This window comes from Salvelinus namaycush, chromosome 6 (genome assembly GCF_016432855.1).
Source record: "Salvelinus namaycush isolate Seneca chromosome 6, SaNama_1.0, whole genome shotgun sequence".
In the NCBI taxonomy this organism is placed as follows: domain Eukaryota; kingdom Metazoa; phylum Chordata; class Actinopteri; order Salmoniformes; family Salmonidae; genus Salvelinus; species Salvelinus namaycush.
This window is the reverse complement of record NC_052312.1, coordinates 18767658-18791844: the sequence shown is the minus strand read 5'-3', so window position 1 is coordinate 18791844 and position 24187 is coordinate 18767658. Positions and strand designations below refer to the sequence as shown.

At 44.6% G+C, this 24187-nt stretch overlaps 2 protein-coding genes across 2 annotated transcripts; one reads left to right on the top strand and one right to left on the bottom strand.

Moving 5' to 3' along the window:
• Nucleotides 1-387: 387 nt before the first annotated feature.
• oxa1l (OXA1L mitochondrial inner membrane protein) lies at nucleotides 388-7148 on the top strand. Its single transcript, XM_038996062.1, has 10 exons — nucleotides 388-500; nucleotides 1223-1357; nucleotides 1781-2057; nucleotides 2253-2396; nucleotides 2573-2658; nucleotides 2874-3038; nucleotides 3316-3420; nucleotides 5981-6143; nucleotides 6345-6425; nucleotides 6596-7148. The coding sequence occupies exons 1-10, from the start codon at nucleotides 390-392 to the stop codon at nucleotides 6742-6744; spliced, it is 1416 nt and encodes a 471-aa protein (XP_038851990.1). The 5' UTR covers nucleotides 388-389; the 3' UTR covers nucleotides 6745-7148.
• Nucleotides 7149-7355: 207 nt separating this feature from the next.
• slc7a7 (solute carrier family 7 member 7) lies at nucleotides 7356-23783 on the bottom strand. The gene is made up of 10 exons (XM_038996061.1): nucleotides 23534-23783; nucleotides 20922-21574; nucleotides 13242-13367; nucleotides 12836-12980; nucleotides 10112-10235; nucleotides 9825-9928; nucleotides 9541-9637; nucleotides 8965-9114; nucleotides 8505-8688; nucleotides 7356-8179 (listed from the first exon to the last, which is right to left on the bottom strand). Exons 2-10 carry the CDS (start codon nucleotides 21424-21426, stop codon nucleotides 8103-8105), a joined length of 1512 nt encoding a protein of 503 aa, XP_038851989.1. The 5' UTR covers nucleotides 21427-21574; nucleotides 23534-23783; the 3' UTR covers nucleotides 7356-8102.
• Between the last annotated feature and the right edge of the window lie 404 nt (nucleotides 23784-24187).

The window sequence follows — 24187 nt, the reverse complement described above, 5'->3', positions numbered from 1 at the left end:
CCTTATACAACACAGGAAAGTAAGTTACAGATTAAAAACAGTCTTGACAATAGTTTTTTTGACTGATGAGAGAAAACAAACTAATGTAGCCTCTTGGGTTCTAATGGGCTACAACAGTTGAAATAAGCTCATGCATTTATTAAGTTATATTCTCAAGAATCAATGGGTACATATCGTTAATGTACAAGTCCAAAAATAGATTTATCTACTGCTGATTGCCCCTTTAACAGTAAGATTCATATCGGCCTACATAGGTTTTGTGTGAATAAAATATAGGCCTACTAGCTAGTTTTAATTTATATTAAAATGCGTTTAAGGATAATACGAACTTGGTAAGACCATGTACGCTTTCCGTACCAACATTTTTTTTTTTTACTAACAATTCCAACATGGCTGCGATCAGGAGTGGGGTGACTCCGGGTTGTCTAACAAGATGTTTTTTAAGACAAAGTGGAATATCAAGTGCAGGCAACCCTTCATTTACAGAGAGATGGAACCAGGTTTGACTTGTGCTCTTGAATTCGTGTGTTTGTCTGGCATCAAGCAGTAACAGCGATTCTAAACAGCACGCCAAGCGTGACTTTGACAATGTCCAGCTAACGTTAGCTAGCAAGTGAATTCAAATTTGTATCAACATCTAGCTACATGCTACACACAGGAATCGGGGAATATGGTTGTTCGCATGTATGCATACAACATTGTTGATAGCTGATCGGGTCACCTGTCTACATACACAATTTGACATGTCCAGACAGTCAATTATGACATGCTAGCTAGTTAGCTGGTAGCTAACGTTAGCTTGTTACCGGCTGAAATGGGAACGCTAACGTTAGCTTTCTATGAATGATACAGCCTTGATAACACCTACCAGTGATATGTATACATGTATATGACAAGTAAGCAATAACGTTGTGTATGAGCCTTCATTAGCCCCCAAGTCAATATATTTCTTGAGATTTGTGATATGGTGATCATTCCGTCAGACTATTGAAACAAACCACAATACAGCTCTCTTAGCTAGAAATATGTAACGTTACGTCTATTGACTCTGTTGCAATTGCTGCTGCATTGTCAAAGTCAACCTATCCTGCAATAAGTCACACAGTGAAGTGGACCACAAAGTAGCAGTGTATCTTCATCTGAAGGTTGTAACATGCGATTGTTGTTCGTGCACTGTAGCTCATTGTAGCCATTCATGTTATTGTGCCCCCCTTCTAAACAGAGGTTTCTACAGAGATCCCATCTTCACACAGTAATAGAATGCAGGAGTCCTACAACTAGAGCTGTTCTCGGTCGACGTCACAATGGAAGGTTATTATTGGTCAGCGCGGTGTCCGTCAGGCACAACGGCTCACAGGTGAGTCGGTGTCAATGTACAATACAGTGTTGGCGTTCCTGCCTTACTACATTACAGACGTTGCATTACATCAACCAATGGTTGTGTGCAACGTCATTGACCGCAGTTTGGCATCATATTGCTATATCATATGACGTGGAAAGCTGATAGGTTAAAAACGTATTCAAGCATTGTGAGATCTGGCAGGCGTCTGCAGTGTAGTCAGGCAGGAACAACCAAGTAAAGTATTTTAGAACATTACATCAGAGGATGCTCTGGCTATTACACCTTGATAAATTGCCTGGAAAGTTGATAAATTTGGTCAAAATCTAAGACACTTACACTGGGAGAATAGTTTGTCCTGTCCCTTTGGAAATCCTTCCACTTGGTGTGTGAAAGAGATGATCACCACCATATAAAATAAAAGCTATGTTATATTTTCAGGTCCCCAGTGAAAGTATTCCTATGGCAACTCCAGTGCTGGAAGCATCCATTGACAGCCCTGTCGTCGTTGACCCCGCCTCTACTATCACACAGCCAATCGCCGAGCAGGTGTTAGAGGCTGCACCAACCGCAGTGGATATTCTGCAGGGGGTGGGAGCAGAGCTGAGCCTATCAGAGCTGGGCCTGGGAAGCGCCACTCCTGTTGGCCTGGTCCAGAACCTACTGGAGTTCATGCATGTGGACATTGGGATGCCGTGGTGGGGAGCCATTGTCGTAGGTGAGGCAGCCTCATCATCAGAACTCTCACTGTGGTTTGCCTCAGCCGGTCTAGCTTATTAAAGTCACCAGACTTCAGTCAGCTATTCACAGAGAGATGCTTGGTCGTAAGAGGCTCTTGCTATCTATTCTGAGTTTTCTTATGTTCATTTCGGTTTCTCTCCTACAAATTCACTAAAACACACACACACCCCAGGCACAGTGCTGGCTCGCATCATGGTGTTCCCGGTCATCGTGAAGGGTCAGAGGGAGGCGGCCAAGCTGAACAACGTTATGCCAGAGATGACTAAACTCACCAACAAGATGAACGAGGCCAAACAGAGTGGAAACAAGTTCGACTGTTAGTATTCTCTCTTTCTTTCTTTACTGCTCAACTCATTTCCGTTTCATGACTCATCTGGATCATCCCTCCGCATTTATCCACTATGTAACTCCTCGTTCGTGTCACATTGTAACTCAGTTTTAGTGTGCGATGTCTCCCTCAGTTTCAAGGTAATATGTCTGTGTGTCTCCTAGTTGCTAAGGCGTACTCTGACCTGACCATGTTCCAGAAGAAACATGACGTCAACCCTCTCCGTGGCTTCCTTGTCCCTTTGGTGCAGGTAAATTACAGCGCTCTGTCTCTCTCGCTTGCTCTCTCTCCATCTCTCGCTCTCTCTCTCCGTCTCTCTCTCGCCGTCTCTCGCTCTCTCTCTCTCCGTCTCTCTCTCTCTCTCTGCTATCTATAGTATCTCCTCCTCAATGTTTTATGCTTTGTCAATGTTTTTACACCTCTGTCACTACCCCCCTCTCTCTATCTCCCTCTCCTCCTTTCCAGACTCCAGTCTTCATCTCCTTCTTCATCGCTCTCAGAAAGATGTCCTACCTCCCTGTCCCCAGTATGCAGACAGGAGGTTGCTTGTGGTTCTTAGACCTCACAGCAGCAGACCCTTTCTACATCCTCCCCATTGCTGTGACCGGAACCATGTTCGCTATACTGGAGGTATGGTAATGTTGTTGCCGCATCTACTAGGAAAGTATCTTCTAGTAGTCAGCTGATGATTTTAGAGGCCAGCTGTATTGATCCTGAAAAATAAGCTGTCTTGATTTTAATTAATAAAATGGACACTCAAATTGACAATTTTTTTAAAATAATGTTTTATTGAATCATGCAAGAATATGAATAATATTGTCACTGATTACATTGTATTTACATTGGAATAACAGTATTGAGCCTAAATAACACCTACCTGTTGTCTGTTTGCCTGTCTTCTCCTCAGCTGGGGGCAGAGTCTGGTGTGGACAACCCTAACCTGAAAGCCATGAAGACAGTGTTCAGAATCATGCCCTTCGTCATCCTCCCTCTCACCATTAACTTCCCCACGGTCAGTCTCTGTCTCTGTCTCTGTCTCTCTGTAGCCTACACAGCACGGCCCCTGCTAGAGCGGCACCTCTCTCTACCTCCTCTCCCTCGCACTTTATCAGCTCCAGTTAATAAAGTAGCATAAAAATAGCCTTTTCTGCTGCTTCCTTCACTCGAACCGGGTCTGGATCCGACCAGGTCTTTACAGGTGTAGTTGTCGTTTGGAACAGGTCTCTATATATATATATACAGTGGGGCAAAAAAGTATTTAGTCAGCCACCAATTGTGCAAGTTCTCCCACTTAAAAAGATGAGAGAGGCCTGTAATTTTCATCATAGGTACACTTCAACTATGACAGACAAAATGAGAAAAGAAAATCCAGAAAATCACATTGTAGGATTTTTTATGAATTTATTTGCAAATTACGGTGGAAAATAAGTATTTGGTCACCTACAAACAAGCAAGATTTCTGGCTCTCACAGACCTGTAACTTCTTCTTTAAGAGGCTCCTCTGTCCTCCACTCGTTACCTGTATTAATGGCACCTGTTTGAACTTGTTATCAGTATAAAAGACACCTGTCCACAACCTCAAACAGTCACACTCCAAACTCCACTATGGCCAAGACCAAAGAGCTGTCAAAGGACACCAGAAACAAAATTGTAGACCTGCACCAGGCTGGGAAGACTGAATCTGCAATAGGTAAGCAGCTTGGTTTGAAGAAATCAACTGTGGGAGCAATTATTAGGAAATGGAAGACATACAAGACCACTGATAATCTCCCTCGATCTGGGGCTCCACGCAAGATCTCACCCCGTGGGGTCAAAATGATCACAAGAACGGTGAGCAAAAATCCCAGAACCACACGGGGGGACCTAGTGAATGACCTGCAGAGAGCTGGGACCAAAGTAACAAAGCCTACCATCAGTAACACACTACGCCGCCAGGGACTCAAATCCTGCAGTGCCAGACGTGTCCCCCTGCTTAAGCCAGTACATGTCCAGGCCCGTCTGAAGTTTGCTAGAGAGCATTTGGATGATCCAGAAGAAGATTGGGAGAATGTCATATGGTCAGATGAAACCAAAATAGAACTTTTTGGTAAAAACTCAACCCGTCGTGTTTGGAGGACAAATAATGCTGAGTTGCATCCAAAGAACACCATACCTACTGAAGCATGGGGGTGGAAACATCATGCTTTGGGGCTGTTTTTCTGCAAAGGGACCAGGACCACTGATCCGTGTAAAGGAAAGAATGAATGGGGCCATGTATCGTGAGATTTTGAGTGAAAACCTCCTTCCATCAGCAAGGGCATTGAAGATGAAACGTGGCTGGGTCTTTCAGCATGACAATGATCCCAAACACACCGCCCGGGCAACGAAGGAGTGGCTTCGTAAGAAGCATTTCAAGGTCCTGGAGTGGCCTAGCCAGTCTCCAGATCTCAACCCCATAGAAAAATTTTGGAGGGAGTTGAAAGTCCATGTTGCCCAGCAACAGCCCCAAAACATCACTGCTCTAGAGGAGATCTGCATGGAGGAATGGGCCAAAATACCAGCAACAGTGTGTGAAAACCTTGTGAAGACTTACAGAAAACGTTTGACCTCTGTCATTGCCAACAAAGGGTATATAACAAAGTATTGAGATAAACTTTTGTTATTGACCAAATACTTATTTTCCACCATAATTTGCAAATAAATTCATAAAAAATCCTACAATGTGATTTTCTGGATTTTTTTTTCTCATTTTGTCTGTCATAGTTGAAGTGTACCTATGATGAAATTACAGGCCTCTCATCTTTTTAAGTGGGAGAACTTGCACAATTGGTGGCTGACTAAATACTTTTTTGCCCCAGTGTGTGTGTGTGTGTATATATATATATATATATATATATATATATATATATATATATATTTATATATATATATATTTTATATAAACTGGGTACGGTGGAATAGTCCCAGGTCTATTTCGGGAACGGGTTCAACATTTTGGATCCGTGAAGGCCTGTACGCTCTCTCTCGCTCCCCCCTGTGGCAATATCATAATATTACATCACATCCTCTACTAACAATAACATGTATTTAGTAGCCCTGGATACGCTTGTTCATTTAATTGTTATTCAACCTTGATTTATCCAGGTTAGTCTCGTTGAGGTAAAAAAGCAGTAGGGTCAATGTGTCTGTCTGACTGAGCATCATAGAACCAATCTTCTAATCTCACGTATACCTTCCTCTCCCCACCCCCCTCCAGGCTCTCTTTCACGTTTGCGCGTTCATCTCAATATCATAACAGGTTTTCAAAAACACTGGCCTACTTTTGTTCCTGTCATTGTTATTCAACCTTTTATTTATCCAGGTTAGTCTCGTTGAGGTAAAACCCCAGCAGGTTCGCTGTGTTACAGGTCTGTCTGTTTGACTGAGCATCTCTGCTTGCTTTTTGTGGTCTAGGCCGGGGGATTACTATGAAAGCACTTTGTGACAACTGCAGATGTAAAAAGGGCTATATAAATACATTTGATTGGTTGATTGACATATATGTTTCTCTCCTCTCTGCCCCCCCCCCCCCCCCCCCCCCCCCCCCCCCCCAGGCGGTGTTTACGTACTGGATGACGTCCAACTGCTTCTCCCTGGCCCAGGTGGCCCTGCTCAAACACCCCCTGGTCAGACAGAAGCTGAGGATCCCAGAGAGGGTCGAACACCCTACCTCCGCCCTGCCCCAGAACGACGGCTTCTTCGAGACCATCAAGAAGGGTGGGTGTGGTGGGACTGATGGGGATGTGTCATGGAGTCACCTGTCAAAATATGATTCTCTTTCGTGGTTGGATTTGCTTTTTCTCTTTCTCTGCCTCTATTTTCCTCTCTCTCTTTCTCCCCCTTCATTTCTTTTCACTCAGACACAGATTCTCCTCTTTCCCCCCTTTTTTTAAACACGGTTATCTGTCCCTCCTATAGGCTGGAAGAATGCTCAGCTTGCCCAGCAGTTGGAGGAGAGGGAGAGGAGGATCAAGAACCACCTGGATATTGCATCAAAAGGTAAGACACCGGTGCCTTTTTACCCCGCCACAACCCCTTTCTTAGATCAACAATTTTTACATGCCTCCTAAATGGAATGTTTTAACATCCGCTTTGATACATTTAGAAATATGCTTTTGTTTCTCTGTAGTGGATTTTTATTTAGCCTAATGTTTTTGCTCTCCAACCAGGTCCATTGAGACAGACCTTCACTCACAACCCTCTACAGCAGTCAACACCATCCATTGCAGCAACAACAGCAACCAAGTCAGCCAAAGCTAAACAAGCCTCCCCGGCAACTGGTGGTAAGAAGAGGCCATGGGAGGAGACTATTGGTTGAAGAAGAGTGACGGACAGTTTGAAGGCCCAATGAATTATGTGTTCATATTTATTGAGAGAGAAGTGTGTGGAGGGATTGGTTCGACAGGACATGGGCGCGCAGGGTTTGTCATAAATGTATTAAATAAAGAGCAAACTTCTGTGTACATTATGACAACCTGAATTCTGATTTGAAAACAGGAAATCGTATAGTTGATTATATCCATTGGAATGACTGCAATGGAATTATTACAACCAGAGTAATAATATATACACACACAATTGACTGCCCCCGTTGTGCTGTTTTATTTCTGATAGTTTTCAAAACCTAAGAAGGTAAAGCAGATCCAATTTGTTGACACCACAACACAGTTGACTTGGATACACATCCTGAATGCTAATCAATAAAAGTGTTAAATTCGCTGCTCTGTTTTGCTTGTTTACAGCGGGTCATTTCATAGGGATTTGTCGGCGGCGGTCTCGTATTGTTACGTAAAACATTTACAAAAATAAAGGCGCTAACATGGCAGCTGTTCTAAAACCTGGCCGATTTCTATACATTGCTCTGGTTACAACTACGGTCTGTATTCTACTCATCTATGGTGGGAATTTAGAAGAAAAAATGTCAAGTCATTTAACATTTCTATCAGTAATTTATTATAAATACAGTGTAAATACAGTTTTACTATCCATCGACTCAACCAACCCCTTGCTTCACAAAGATCTTAAAAGCTTCAGGTGGGACAGACATTTACATAGAACACAAAAAAAGTGTCAAGAGCTACCTATGTTCTAGTCCTCACTACAGGTGATGCCAAAGACAACCTTGTCAGCAGTGCTGTTTCAATGATCTACCTACCCACATACAACAAATTAACCCTCTAATTATATTTATTTCCTACATGTATTCAGTATCTCGTTTTTTTGTTATTCAATAATGACATTTTATTAATAACACTTCACAGGTATTAGTAGACTTATACCTCTGTGTTTACAAAGGCAGCCCCATTCTGATATTTTGCCCAATTATTGGCAAAAGAGCTCATCTGATTGGTCAAAAGACCAATTGGGCTGCCTGTGCAGACGCAGCCTACATCGAAAGATCATAAATATCAGTATTTGAGTAAAACATGTAAGGCATAGGAATGGTTTAGTATTGATACTTCAGGAGTGTGTGTTTGTGGAACGTCCTCCTCAGAGGCAGCTGGAGTGTCATCGTCCAATGAACATGAACATATCATGGCGATGATTGGTTGGCCAGAGATTTGGTCCAATGAATGGCTGCCGTTTGAATCAGCCATCTGATCGACAGCCTGTGGCTGAGGGAAATACTGGCCAGGAGGTGTTTTGTGCGTCTTCAGTGTGTTGGTTCTTATCTCGTCACTCCAACTTTTCTATGACATCCAACTCAGTCACAACAGCATAGCACACCTTCTGAATCAACAGACCAAAGTTGGCTAGAGGGAGAGAGGATGAGGATGAGAGACCTACCCATCAAATACATCATCAATGTAGTGACACTAGCAATAGCATGAGAAGTGCATTTTGGTTGAAGAATGTAGATTTTAAAAATGTAGGCATACAAAATAAAATACTTACATAACTCATGTCATACCAAACTAGGGTTGTAAAATTCCAGTAATTTCCCCAAAGTTCCCAGGTTTACCAGAAATCCTGGTTTGGTAGATTCCCCGGGAATTTCCAGAAACCCTGGGAATTTGGGTAAAGTCACCAGATTTTTGCAACCCTATACTAATTATCAAACATTCATCTGATTCTTACCAAAGAACCTGCGGAGCCACATGGGCCTTTTAGTGGCTGGAGTGTAGATACACAGGAAGTAAACGGGGACTCCTGATAGGGCGATGCCAATGCCAATCAGAGAGTTGATAGTGTCACTGTAGATGGGAACCACCACTAAGAACACGGTGCAGAAACAGAAGATGATCGGGAAGAACAGACTGAGCTGATAGAGGGAAAGAGAGAGAAGAAGACAGAGAGAGGGAAAGAGAAAAAGACAGAGGGAAAGAGAGAGAAGAAGAGTTATGTCACAACTATCAAACAGGGTCTGATATTGACGTCAAACAGTGAAAGAGATTCAAAACTGTATTGTGAATTACAGTACAAACACTTCAGACGTTACAACACCAATGGAAGTTTGCATGTCAATGTGTCTATAGGCTGCAGTGTTTTGTGTTGAGTCTATTGGTGTTAAAGGTGAATGTGGGGACGATTGTGTTACCTTGAGGGGTCGGACTCTGTCTGGCTGTTTCCAGCGCAGGTACAGCTGTCCCAGGATAGACAGGCCCACAAAGAACCAGTAGCTGAAGCTGTAGTAGTTGATCAGTTTAAAGATGTCCTCCACACACAGATAGACCAGAGCCATGGCACCCTATAGTATAGAGCAACAGCACTACGTCAATATACTGTACATACAGACTCTATATTTCATAGACACTGTAGAAAGAGGGAGAGCTGAACACTACGGGACAGACAGACAAACAGTACGCTGAGAAGGCAGACAGACGCAACGCTGAGGCAGACAGAACAACGGGTTAAAATAAAGGACTGCTGAGACAGGTAGGCAGATTTCTGGGACAGACGGAACCCGGAGGCAGACAAAACAATGGGTCCGCATTTTTGGTAGACGCAGAAACAGAGCGTTGACACAGAACTCGGACAAATACAAAACTGAACAATGAAAACAACCCATAAGACAATGGAAATGCACATTTTTCAACACAGACAATCAGACAGACGCACACACCCCCAGCCACACACAAAAACACACAGAGACTGGTTTTGCGGGATGACTGACGTTGAAGAGCAGTGCGGGGATGGGAGTGTAGCGGGTGACGTGGATCATGCAGAGGTAGTCTGGGAGATGGCCCTCCCTGGAGCCCACGAAGAACAGCCTGCAGGGAACACACACACACACACCTGTCACACCCACCTCACTGCACCAAGTACACACACAGGGTTATCGCGTGTTGGTCAAATAAGGAGGAGCGGATCAGTGATAACAGTAGCGATGACAAAGAGGAGGACGATGATGTGATAATGATAGTTAAGACGCGTATCCGTCATGTCATTCTAATTCACCTGGAGGCAGCCAGGATAGAAGCGTTGAGTCCTCCAAAGCAGGAGAAAGCCACCGCTAGAGGGATGGTCCAGTTCATCACGCCAAACACCTGGTCTGCAAACGTCTGGGGGAATGAAAACAGAACCAATTCAAAACACTTACAGTACATCCTATGACAAAGTCATTTAGGGCTGATTCAATGGGATGATAATGCAGATAGAATTGTATACATCTGACGTACTGTATAGAACCGACTTTATGCTGTGTCATGTACAGGGAATCCTATTTCGATCCGAAGTGAACTTACCACAGCCACAGCGTCACTGTCCAGGATGGCGGGAATGGGCAGCACAGTGTAGTAGGCAACATTGGTCAGGATGTAGATCACCGTGACGATGGGCATGGAGATGGCGATGGCCAGGGGCAGGTTCCTGTAGATCACACAAACAAAACACCAGGGGGAGACAGAGACACTTAGATTTAGAAAACAACACAGCAAGTAGGAAAACATTTAAGTGGCTCGGATACATCCAGGGTTCTCCATGAGTGAACGGGTCAAGAGTTGAGTTGGAGGAGCAGGGGGAGGAGCAGAGGGAGGAGGCGGGGTGTGCTTGTCACATAATCTGCCTGAGAACTCCTGGAAGTAGCTTGTGATCCAGTCATGTCTGTCTTGCTCCATTTCATCAGCGTTTAAGTGTGTGAATCAGAGCCAAGGGGATCAGATAAATCCTTCCCTCAGGAGGAGGAGCCCCTCGCCTTCCCCTGCATAAAACATGACCACCCATTCAGTCAGTATGTTATCCCTTTCCATACCTCCCATCCTGGCCTCATCAATCACTACTACTTGACATTCTCTACCAATCACAACCACTCCATATATTCCTACATACTCCTACCCCTCTCCTTATTACACTTGCATCCTCTCATGTCTTCCCTTCATTCTACACCTATGCCCTCTCATCCTTTAACTCAGTGGTGTAAAGTACTTAAGGAGTACTTTAAAATATTTTTACAAAAGTATTTGGGGGGTTGATCTGCACTTTACTTTACTATACATATTTTATGACAACTTTGTCTTCACTACATTCCTAAAGAAAATAATGTACTTTTTACTCCATACATTTTCCCTGACAGCCAAAAGTATTAAATCAAATCAAACTTTATTTGTCACATGCGCCGTCTACAAGTGTAGACCTTACCGTGAAATGCTTACTTACAAGCCCATAACCAACAGTGCAGTTCAATAAGAGTTAAGAAAATATTGACCAAATAAACTAAAGTAAAAAATTATAAAAAGTAACACAATAACGAGGCTATATATACAGGGGGTAATTTTAAGGGCTTTCCTCTGACACCACCTATTATATAGGTACTGGATTGCAGGAAGCTTGGCCCCAGTGATGCACTGGGCCGTACGCACTACCCTCTGTAGTGCCTTACGGTCAGATGCCGAGCAGTTGCCATACAGGCAGTGATGCAACCGGTCAGGATGCTCTCGATGGTGCAGCTGTAGAACTTTTTGAGGATCTGAGGACCCATGCCAAATCTTTTCAGTCTCCTGTGGGGGAAAAGGTGTTGGCGTGCCCTCTTCACGACTGTCTTGGTGTGTTTGGACCATGATAGATTATTGTTGATGTGGACACCAAGGAACTTGAAAACTCTCGACCCGCTCCACTACAGCCCCGTTGATGTTAATGGGGACCCATTCAGCCCGCCTTTTCCTGTAGTCCACGATCACCTCATTTGTCTTGCTCACATTGAGGGAGAGGTTGTTGTCCTGGCACCACACTGCCAGTTCTCTGACCTCCTCCCTATAGGCTGTCTCATCGTTGTGGGTGATCAGGCCTACCACTGTTGTGTCGTCAGCAAACTTAATGATGGTGTTGGAGTCGTGCTTGGCCACGCAGTCATGGGTGAACAGGGAGTACAGGAGAGGACTAAGTACAAATCCCTGAGGGGCCCCAGGGTTGAGTATCAGCGTGGCAGATGTGTTGTTGCCTACCCTTACCACCTGGTGGCGGCCTGTCAGGAAGTCCAGGATCCAGTTGCAGAGGGAGGTGTTTAGTTCCAGGGTCCATAGCTTAGTGATGACCTTCGTGGGCACTATGGTGTTGAACCCTGAACTGTAGTCAATGAACAGCATTCCCACATAGGTGTTCCTTTTGTCCAGGTGGGAAAGGGCAGTGTGGAGTGCGATTGAGATTGCGTCATCTGTGGATCTGTTGGGGCGGTATGCGAATTGGATGCGAATAGGGTATCCGGGAGGATGCTGTTGATGCCTTTCAAAACACTTCATGTCTTGCTCACATCGGCTGCCGAAAGCGTTATCACAGTCATCCAGAACAGCTGGTGCTCTCGTGCATGCTTCAGTGTTGCTTGCTTCGAAGCGAGCATAAAAGGCATTTAGCTCGTCTGGTAGGCTCACTGGGAAGCTCCCGTCTGGGTTTCCCTGTGTAGTCCATAATAGTTTTCAAGCCGTGCCACCTCAGACGAGCGTCAGAGCCGGTGTAGTAGTTACATTTTCAAAGCTTTACAGGTCAGGAAAATGGTCCAATTCACGCACTTATCAAGAGTACATCCCTGGTCATCCCTACTGCCTCTGATCTTTGTAAATTATGTCTGCGTGTTGTAGTGTGCCCCTGGCTACCCATATATTAAAATAACAACGAATTTGTGCCTTCTGGTTTGCTTAATATAAGCATTTTGAAATGATTTTTGATACTTAAGTATATTTTTTCAATAACATTTACTTTGATACTTAAGTATATTTAAAACCAAATACTTTTAGACTTTTACTCAAGTAGTATTTTACTGGGTGACTTTCACTCGAGTCATTTTCTATTAAGGTATCTTTACTCAGTTGTCTACTTTTTCCACCACTGCCTTTACTCCCTCCATATCCCTAAGCCTCCATTCACTATACTCTCATTTCTACGCATCCTCTACTCCTTCACTACTCCTCATTACTTACAGAGGGTTAACCCTTTGCCCACTGGTACCTTTATCCTGCCCTCCCTCTCTCCCCCCTAACCTCTCTGGGTTCTTGATCTCCTCAGTGACGAAGTTCAGTGTGTCCCATCCGGAGTAAGAGAACAGAGCCGAGTAAAGGGCCAGAGCTATGTTTCCTGGATCCGTCGACGAGCCCTCAAACATGCCCTCAAAGTTCTGTGTCTGACCTGAGGAACACACACACACACACACACACACACGCATTATAACACGTACATAAATACATACATTCACTGGTGCAAATGAATGCATGTCAATATAAGATATAAATATGTAAGGTATGTCAAATAAATGTATGTGAAGGAACACGTCCGAGTGTTCACAGTGTGCATATCTACCTGTGAATGTACCGTACAGTGGATGGATGGGTGAATATTTGTACAACATTAGTTATGTGTATTGAGCGTGAGACATCCTGGCATCGGTACCTTGGCTTATCTTGAACAGGCCGGTGATGATGACAGCGATGAGGGCGATGACCTTAGCATAGGTGAAGAAGTCCTGGACACGCGTCCCCCACTTCACATAGGCACAGTTCACAAAGGTCAGCAAACCTGTGGGAGAAACACAGACATTAAGATCTACATGCTACTGCGGAGTGAGAAAGAGAGACAGAGCACACGCACACACACTGCATTGTGTGGCTGAGCTGCATGGGTCTGAGGTGCCTACTATAGCAACACCATTATGCCTCAGTGTAGGCTTATCGATCTACATAACGGGGTCCCTGAGAGTCAGAATTCCTTGTGGATGAGCAAGTCTGGACTCTGATTGGCCCCTGCGCTGACATGTATGTGTGTGCGTGTTCTAGTTTTAGAGTCTGCGTAGCTTGAGGAAATGAGGCTGCTGACTGCAGCAGTCCAGCCAGTTGTTTTCCACAGAAGGAAAGAGCAGAGAGCAGACAGATAAAGTGCAATCCTTGAAATTATTTAAAGACCTCGACAAAACATCAGTCAAAGTACTAACATACTGACACACTGACTGACTGTCTAGCTTCCTGGCTGACTGACTGAAAAATACACACTGACTGCCTGACTGGCTAGCTACTGACAAATACACACTGACTGCCTGACTGGCTAGCTAACTGACAAATACACACTGACTGCCTGACTGGCTAGTTTACTGACAAATACAGACTGACTGCCTGACTGACTAGCTTACTGACAAATACAGACTGGCTGCCTGACTGACAAACTGACTGGCTTACTGACAGATACAGACTAGCTGACTGACTGTCCAATCGACTTACTGACAGATACAGACAGTTGCTAACTGTGTCCTTGTAGTACCCTGCTACCCCAGTTAAGAAAACATGTTTTCCAGTTAACCTTATCTCTCTCTCTCTCTGTCCTTATCAGTGTTTGTTCCTTCATGTTCATAAAGTTACATGGAGATAGATTCATAGGATGGTCCAGTCTGAATCATTACTGTTCTCCCTTTCACTGAGATTGAATATGTATTCAATGTATCCCTCATTTCAAAATGGTGACATCCCAAACGTCACCCTATTCCCTATGTAGTAAACTACTTTTGATCAGTGCCGTTTTAGACACACCCTATATATCTCACACACTACATCATGTTTAGTGAGCCTTTAAAATACTCTAAATGCTCCTCAGCAATATATTCATGCAAAGCACCCATTATGTCATGTACCATACAGTGTTTGCCTAAACAATTAACACTCAAGTTCATATCACAACTCAGCAAAAAAAGAAACGTCCTCTCACTTTCAACTGCGTTTATTTTCAGCAAACTTAACATGTGTTAATATTTGTATGAACATAAGATTCAACAACTGAGACATAAACTGAACAAGTTCCACAGACATGTGACTAACAGAAATGGAATAATGTGTCCCTGAACAAAGAGGGGGGTCAAAATCAAAAGTAACAGTCAGTATCTGGTGTGGCCACCAGCTGCATTAAGTACTGCAGTGCATCTCCTCATCATGGACGGCACCAGATTTGCCAGTTTTTGCTGTGAGATGTTACCCCACTCTTCCACCAAGGCACCTGCAAGTTCCCGGAAATTTCTGGGGGGAATGGCCCTGGCCCCTCACCCTCCGATCCCAGACGTGCTCAATGGGATTGAGATCCGGGCTCTTCGCTGGCCATGGCAGAACACTGACATTCCTGTCTTGCAGGAAATCACGCACAGAACGAGCAGTGTGGCTGGTGGCATTGTCATGCTGGAGGGTCATGTCAGGATGAGCCTGCAGGAAGGGTAACACATGAGGGAGGAGGATGTCTTCCCTGTAACGCACAGTGTTGAAATTGCCTGCAATGACAACAAGCTCAGTCCGATGATGCTGTGACACACCGCCCCAGACCATGACGGACCCTCTACCTCCAAATCGTCCCGCTCCAGAGTACAGGCCTCGGTGTAACGCTCATTCCTTCGACAATGAACGCGAATCCGACCATCACCCTTGGTGAGACAAAACTTGTCAGTGAAGAACACTTTTTGCCAGACCTGTCTGGTCCAGCGAAAGTGGATTTGTGCCCATAGGCGACGTTGTTGCCGGTGATGTCTGGTGAGGACCTGCCTTACGACAAGCCTACAAGCCCTCAGTCCAGCCTCTCTCAGCCTATTGCGGACAGTCTGAGCCCTGATGGAGGGATTGAGCGTTCCTGGTGTAACTCGGGCAGTTGTTGTTGCCATCCTGTACCTGTCCCGCAGGTGTGATGTTCGGATGTACCGATCCTGTGCAGGTGTTGTTACACGTGGTCTGCCACTGCGAGTACGATCAGCTGTCCGTCCTGTCTCCCTGTAGCGCTGCCTTAGGCGTGTCACAGTATGAACATGGCAATTTATTGCCCTGGCCACATCTGCAGTCCTCATGCCTCCTTGCAGCATGCCTAAGGCACGTTCACGCAGATGAGCAGGGACCCTGGGCATCTTTCTTTTGGTGTTTTTCCAGAGTCAGTAGAAAGGCCTCTTTAGTGTCCTAGGTTTTCATAACAGTGACCTTAATTGCCTACCGTCTGTAAACTGTTAGTGTCTTTACGACCGTTCCACAGGTGCATGTTCATTAATTGTTTATGGTTCATTGAACAAGCATGGGAAACAGTGTTTAAACGCTTTACAATGAAGATCTGTGAAGTTATTTTGATTTTACTAATCATCTTTGAAAGAGAGGGTCCTGAAAAAGGAGGTTCATAATACCGCCTTGCGGTTTTCCTAGTTTTGTTACATTGTCAGTGCCCTAATTGTAACCATAAATATATGCATACAGGCCAATGTACATCATTGACCATAACACCATCTCCCCTTCCTCCCCCATAACCACTGGGGAACCATAACACCATCTCCCGCTTCCTCCCACAAACGAGGTATGAAGAGACAAGAAGACATAGACCAAAACAGCCTCCTATAAATAGGAGGTATTCTTAGCTTTCCTGCAGTCAAATTACCAAATTGCCTTCTAGTGGCCTCATGGGTGGAATGTTATGAATATTTTTCATAATTAATAAACATTTTTAAAAACCTGCAGAAAATCCAGTGTTTCTATGTCAAATGGTTTTGTTATACACTATACAGTGGCTTGCGAAAGTATTCAACCCCCTTGGCATTCTTCCTATTTTGTTGCTTTACAACCTGGAATTAAAATAGATTTTTTGGGGGGGGGTTGTATGTATCTCTTGATTTACACAACATGCAAAATATTTTTTCTTGTGAAACAAACAAGAAATAAGACTAAAAAACTGAAAACTTGAGCTTGCATAACTCTTCACTCCACCAAAGTCAATACTTTGTAGAGCAACCTTTTGCAGAAATTACAGCTGCAAGTCTCTTGGGGTATGTCTCTATAAGCTTGGCACATCTAGCCACTGGGATGTTTGCCCATTCTTCAAGGCAAAACTGCTCCAGCTCCTTCAATTTGGATGGGTTTTGATGGTGTACAGCAATCTTTAAGTCATACCACAGATTCTCAATTGGATTAAGGTCTGGGCTTTGACTAGGTCATTCCAAGACATTGAAATGTTTCCCCTTAAACCACTTAAGTGTTGCTTTAGCAGTATGCTTAGGGTCATTGTCCTGCTGGAAGGTGAACCTCCGTCCCAGTCTCAAATCTCTGGAAGACTGAAACAGGTTTCCCGTATTTTGCGCCATCCATCATTCCTTCAATTCTGACCAGTTTCCCAGTCTCTGCCGATGAAAAACATCCCCACAGCATGATGCTGCCACCACCATCCTTCACTGTGGGGATGGTGTTCTCGGGGTGATGAGAGGTGTTGGGTTTGCGTCAGACATAGTGTTTTCCTTGATGGCCAATAAGCTCTGACCAGAGTACCTTCTTCCATATGTTTGGGGAGTCTCCCACATGCCTTTTGGAGAACACCAAACGTGTTCGCTTATTTTTTTCTTTAAGCAATGGCATTTTTCTGGCCACTCTTCCGTAAAGCCCAGGTCTGTGGAGTGTACGGCTTAAAGTGGTTCTATGGACAGATACTCCAATCTCCGCTTTGCAGCTCCTTCAGGGTTATCTTTGGTCTCTTTTTTGCTTCTCTGATTAATACCCTCCTTGCCTGGTCTATGAGTTTTGGTGGGCGGCCCTCTCTTGGCAGGTTTGTTGTGGTGACATTATTTCAATTTTTGAACAATGTATTTAATGGTGCTCCGTGGGATGTTCAAAGTTTCTGATATTTTTTTTATAACCCAACCCTGATCTGTTCTTCACAACTTTGTCTCTGACCTGTTTGGAGAGCTCCTTGGTCTTCATAGTGCCGCTTGCTTGGTGGTGCCCCTTGCTTAGCGGAGTTGCAGACTCTGGGACCTTTCAGAACAGGTGTATATATACTGAGATCATGTGAAAGATCATGTGACACTTAAATAAAGTCCACCTGTGTGCAATCTAACTAATTATGTGACTTCTGAAGGTCATTGGTTGAACCAGATCTTATTTAGGGGCTTCATAGCAAGGGGGGTGAAGACATATGCACCAACCACTTTTCAGTTATAAATATTTTTTAAACAAGTAATTTTTTTCATTTCACTTCACCAATTTGAACTATTTTGTGTATGTCCATTACATGAAATCCAAATAAAAATTCATTTAAATTACAGGTTGTAATGCAACAAAATAAGTAGAATCGTTTTGCAAGGCACTGTATATACAAAAGTATGTGGACACCCCTTAAAATTAGTGCATTTTGGCTATTTCAGCAACACCTGTTGCTGACAGGTGTATAAAATCGAGCACACAGATATGCAATCTCCATAGACAAACATCGGCAGAGCTGCCCCATGCAACTGTAAGTGCTGTTATTGGGAAGCGAAGTGGTAGGCCACAGATGTTCACAGAACGGGACGACGAGTGCTGAAAAATAATCGTCTGTCCTCGGTTGCAACACTCACTACCGAGTTCCAAACTGCCTCTGGAAGCAACGTCAGCACAATAAATGTTCGTCGGGAAATTAAATGGGTTTCCATGGCCGAGCAGCCGCACACAAGCCTAAGATCACCATGCGCAATGCTAAGAGTTGGCTGGAGTGCTTCCTGCCATTGGACTCTGGAGCAGTGGAAACGCGTTCTCTGGAATGACGAATGACGCTTTATTATGTGGCAGTCTGACGGACGAATCTGGATTTGGCGGATGACAGGAGAACGCTACCTGCCCCAATGCATAGTGCCAACTGTAAAGTTTGGTGGAGGAGGAATAACGGTCTGGGGCTGTTTTTCATGGTTCGGGCTAGGCCCCTTAGTTCCAGTGAAGGGAAATCTTAACGGTACAGCAGACAATGACATTGTAGACAATTCTGTTCTCCCAACTTTGTGGCAATAGTTTGGGGAAGGACCTTTCCTGTTTCATCATGACAATGCTGACAATGCCGTGCACAAAACGAGTTCCATACAGAAATGGTTTGTCGAGATCAGTGTGGATGAACTTGACTGGCCTGCACAGAGCCCTATTATGCAGACTGAGAGCCAGGACTAACAACATCAGTGCCCGACCTCACTAATGCTCTTGTGGCTGAATGGAAGCAAGTCCCTGCTGCAATCTTCCAACATCAAGAGGACAGCCTTCCATGAAGAGTGGAGGCTGTTATAGCAGCAAAGGGGGGGACCAACTCCATATTAATGCCCATGATTTTGGAATGAGATGTTTGACAAGCAGGTGTCCACATTTTGGTCATGTAGTGTATTTCAGTCTTCTGTGATGTATATAAAGTGTAATATTGGGACGCAAACTCTATATCTGACATGGTACAGGTGTCTTCTTTAAATCCATAACCATGTATGTGAGGTGTATACTTTTGTTTCAAAGTAGATTTGTTTAAGACTACCAAGAAACACTGTATGTGACCCTGATTTAGCCCACTGCAGTAAAAGGTTAAACATAACATATCACACCACCGAGACCGGTCCAGACAGAGACAGTGAGTGATCTGGACTAATAGATGACTGACAGAGCGTAGCTGGCCACACAGATGTCCAAGGCGTGGTTGTATTGACAGTGAAAGGCTAGAAGGGTGGGAGGGTATAGATCAGGTTGGTCCTGTTGGATAGTCTAGATCTGGACCAGATGTGAGGGGAGACCAAAATAAGGGGAAGATTGACACCTGCCATGGTTCGCGCAGTCCTGTGGTGTATGGAGTACTCCTAACCACTGATACAGGATCAGGTATTTTTCAATCAGCCTGATGGTTAAGGTTGGGGTTGACAGTAGGGTAATCTGATCCTAGATCTGTGGTAATAGCTCATTTCTACCTGGGGGTGTTTCTGGTCTTTGAAGTCCCCTAACGCCTGTAACCACTGATACAGGATCAGGTATTTTCCCCATCCACTTGATGGTTAAGGTAAGGATGGGGTGCAGAGAAGTCTGATCCTAGAACTGCGGTTATGGTTCACTTCTTTGCCATGCTTCAAGACTGGAGTCAGAGTCTTGAAGTAGAAAGGATTTTTACCTTTTTAACTAGCAGCTATCAGCACATTCACAGTCCTCAAAGCATTGTTTATCTAAGTGTGTGTGTTGTAATTAGATGATTGAGTGTTAATTATTACTTTAGTGATTTTTTGAAACTTGAAGGAGAAGGCTTATCCCTTTTAGTAAATATTGTAACAGTGTTCCACCTGATTGCCGTAGTAGTGGTATTCTGTATCTGTCCCAGACTTCCGTCTAGTTGACCCAGGGTTCCATCTTGTTGTTAATGTTTTGTTTGTTATTTTTATACATATTTTTTATTTAACCTTTATTTAACTAGGCATGTCCATTAAGAACAAATTCTTATTTACAATGACAGCCAACCCTAGCCAAGCCCTAACCCGGACGACGTTGGGCCAATTGTGCGCAGCCCGATGGGACTCCCAATCCCTGCCGGTTGTGATACAGCCTGGAATCGAACCAGGGTCTGTAGTGATACCGCTAGCACTGAGATGCAGTGCCGTAGACCGCTGCGGCCACTCGGGAGCCCCTATCAATCTGTTCCAGTACTGTCTTATATGTAACCTACTAATGTCCGTCAAACTCACAAGAATAATATGACTAATAATATATGTGGTCCAGTTAATCTGCTAGAACAATATCCATGTCTCAACACTCCCTCCACATTACCTTACTAATCTCTATTCGTCTTGTCTCCCTTGGTTTATAAATGATCAATTTACAGTACACTATTGTCATGAGTCACGGGCTATGCTTGCAGTTTTATCTGGCTCAGGTCATGTGATAAGACAAGTCACACAGACATTTTCACATAGTTGAGTGGATTCTCCTTTCCCCTATCTTCGGTCTTTTAGACAGGAAGCACGCGTTGTAGTCTGTTGTCTCTGTCCTCCCTTCGCTGTTCCTCTCTCAACCTCTCTAGTGTTCCCTTCGGTTGCTGAGGTGCTGACGTGGGTATTCCGTGATTTACTTTCTGTTCCCCTTTTCCACAAAGAGAAGCGCATAAACCCATATGTCCACGTTTAGCACAAACGGGACTGTGAACGCACACACAGTCAGTATGCAAAGTCCTTGCCCATACTATGGTTGGGGCCCCGAGTTTTTCTTGATCAGTTCCAGTGGTTAGGAAAAACCCAGGGCCCAAGCTATAGTAGAGACAGTGGAACAGTACTGCACCAACACACCAACAAGAATGACACAATGACTATAACATACTCACATATACAGGCTGCTGCCAGCATGCGGTTAGCCAGATAGGGGGCGATGCAGGTGGGGAAGACGGGCTGCACCATGTAGTTAGAGAAGGTGATGGCTATAACTGCCTGGCTGGTGGGCTCTATGATCAACAGGGAAGTCCACAGCCTGATGAAGGCCAGGAACCCTCCGAAGGCCTCCAGGATGTAAGCATAACTGGCCCCTGACTTGGTGATGGTGGTCCCCAGCTCGGCATAACACAAGGCCCCGAACACAGAGAAGATACCGCCGATGGTCCACACTACCAGCGACAGCCCATAGGAGGCGCTGTAGATTAAGACGCCTTTAGGCGAGACGAAGATGCCCGAGCCGATCATGTTGCCCACGATGAGACACACGCCGTTCAGGAGAGAGATCTCCTTCTTCAGCTTCATGGAATCGTTGTCGCCCCCCGAGTCGCCCGACTTGAGCGAGGGCGACCTGCCGTTGGTGGCGTGTGCTTGCGTGGGGGCGGGGCTGTAGGACGCCATTGTGGTGGAGTGGAGGTTGGAGATGGGATGTGGGGAAGTGAGCAACAGTGATTGGACCAGGTGGCCGTCAATCAGTCAGTTGGCGGAGAGGATTGGTTATAAGAGCTTAGGTAAAGTTGTTTTCCAGCTATGAGGGTCCCTCTGACATCTGTGGAAAAAAGAGACATACAAGAGAGTGTTTGGGTGTTGCCGTGGAAACCAAGCTGTCATCAAATGGAACCTTCAGTTCTTTTTCTTTTTTTTGTACATAAATGTTTGTTTGTATGATACCTTGGTAACTAACTGACAATTCACAAACACAAATGTTAACAGACACACACACACGCTGTTGGTTATCGGATAGGGTTTCACAGATGGCAATTTGAGAGCCATTAGGGGTTTTAGTAAATGACCTTTTAAGCTTAAGTGTATTGACAGAGTGAGAGAGAGAGAGAGGCACACGGGCCTGACAACACTATAACGTTCATTACCGGCCGTCACTGACTGCCGATGTGATATTTTTAGTCTTAACTGTAACTATTCTACAGTGACATACACCAAGCTTTGTTAGGAGTCAACAGCATGCTGAACCGAAGCGTCATGTTTTGCAAAGTTCATTACCTTCAGCAGCCTGCATGGAGTTTGAATGACTAGACACATGCTGTGTTAATGCATCTTAGCGCATCAACTGCAGTATATCACACATGCTCAGTCACGACAGACAGCACATGAACAAAACAACACATCACACTGCTCTGTGTGAGAGAGGGGACAGGGCCGGGCAGGGGTCCTGGGCTAGCTACAGTTTTATCACATACACACACACATACTGCTCTGTGTGAGAGAGGGGACAGGGCAAGGGCCACCAGCTACTTAATGGCTATTTCTGGTACAAGATAAGTTGTTTTGGGGATGCCTGAAGGGTAGGGGAGGGAGTTGATTGAAAAACATATGAACAGACCACGGAACTGTGTCGTAGTGAACAATAACGCTGATTGGACTGGATGAACAGTACTTGGCCTGTAGAGCAAGACAGGGGATGAGAAAACACAGAATAAGACCAAAACACAATTAGGCCAGAGGCAAACCTTAACAGGAGACTGGTAGAGACAAAGAGAGCAATGAAGTAGATAGACATATTGACCAATTGATAGAAAAAGAACACATACTATCAGAAGAGAAAAAGTTATTGGAGAAAACAAGTGGAAGTGAATGAGTGCGTGAGAGAGAGAGAGAGAATCAGAGTCATAATCTATAGATCTGTGTGGCTCTGGAGAAAAACAATTACAACACAAAACAACAGGTCAATGATAGGCAGTCATATCATACCCCAGGGACAGAGTATCGTCCTCCTGACACAGGAAGTAAAAGCAGGTCTGATCACATGAATCAATCTTACACCATTAAAAACGCCAGGAAAAGAGAGCTCGAATGAATACAGTGGAGACGTAGGCTACACGGTCCGTGGTGGGGTTGAGACGGGGTGGGGGAGAAGGGGAGAGATGGTGCAGATAGATAGACAGCCCTGGCATGTGAGTTCAGTTCAAAAGAAAGAGTGATTGCGAGGGAGGACAGTAGATAGCCTCGTCTCGGCACGTGATTACAAAGGGCAGGGCAGGGCAGAAGGGCAGGAGACGTTCACAAGTAGAGGCTCTGGAAGTGAGGTGCAAGGTCCAAGCAGGCACTGATAAGTAGTCTACTCAAAGAGATACCACTCAAGGTTGCTGTGTCCTACCTGAAATATATGCTCTCGCTCTCTCTCTCTCTCTGATCTCTATTCTTCTCTCTCGCTCACTCTCTCAAAACTAGAAATAAACTATTCAGTATGACAAGTTGGCAGAAATCATTTGGCCAACTCAGAGCTTATTCATTGCAGAGCTGGCAAAGCTGCAGAGTTGGCAGAGCGCATTTTATTGATGAGCATTAGCTACATAGGAATGCCTTTAGAAGTTCATATGTAATGTAATGATAGCTCCTGGGGGGAAAAACACATGTTGAACAGATAGTAAAATGTACAATTACAGCCAAACTACATTCTCTGTGTTTGAAATACATAATATAAATGTAAAACCCTGCATTGCTACTGTAGGTTAGTTAGGTTACATGCCAATTAATTCAGAGGTTTTACCTTTTCCAGGTGGCTATAGTTGAACTTGGCTTCCTTTCCTTGGGTGTCCTCTTGCTCTTCTTCTCGAAAGCCTATGTGGCAGCTTTTTATACCACGTTCATTTCTTCCCTCATTGTTTTACTCACTATTGTAACAAAGTGATCAAACTATCTCTGTGCGCTCTCAACTGATGCCCTTCCCCATCTGTCCGTCACGCCGCGTCCTCTGCTCTGACTCGTTGGCTTCAGCCACCCTGCTCGCCCTCTGAAGGTACACAATTAATCAGCTGATGAACTTCTGTTTTCTGTCCCAGATGCTACCAAGGAGACGGGGAAAAGAAGAGGAGGGAGATGGAGGAGGGACTGAGTTTATAATGTCACCGTGTTCTGATAATGGGTTTCACTGCTAAATTAATTGTGTCCCATTAAATTGATGAATAATGCAGTAACAGGCCTGATCATGTTTACTCGGCTATTCAAAAGTGTACCCGGTGTGAACTGGCTGGTTTAGCGGTGCGCGCTAGTAGCATTTTAGAGGGACCCTGGTTGAAGCCCAGGTTGGGAGCGAGGAAAAGAACGGAAGCAATACTGTAACACAAGTTAACGCATACTTTCTGCTGTGGCAATTAAAGTCAACGTGACCCTTTAATTCTTGTTTTAGCCTACCAGTTGATGG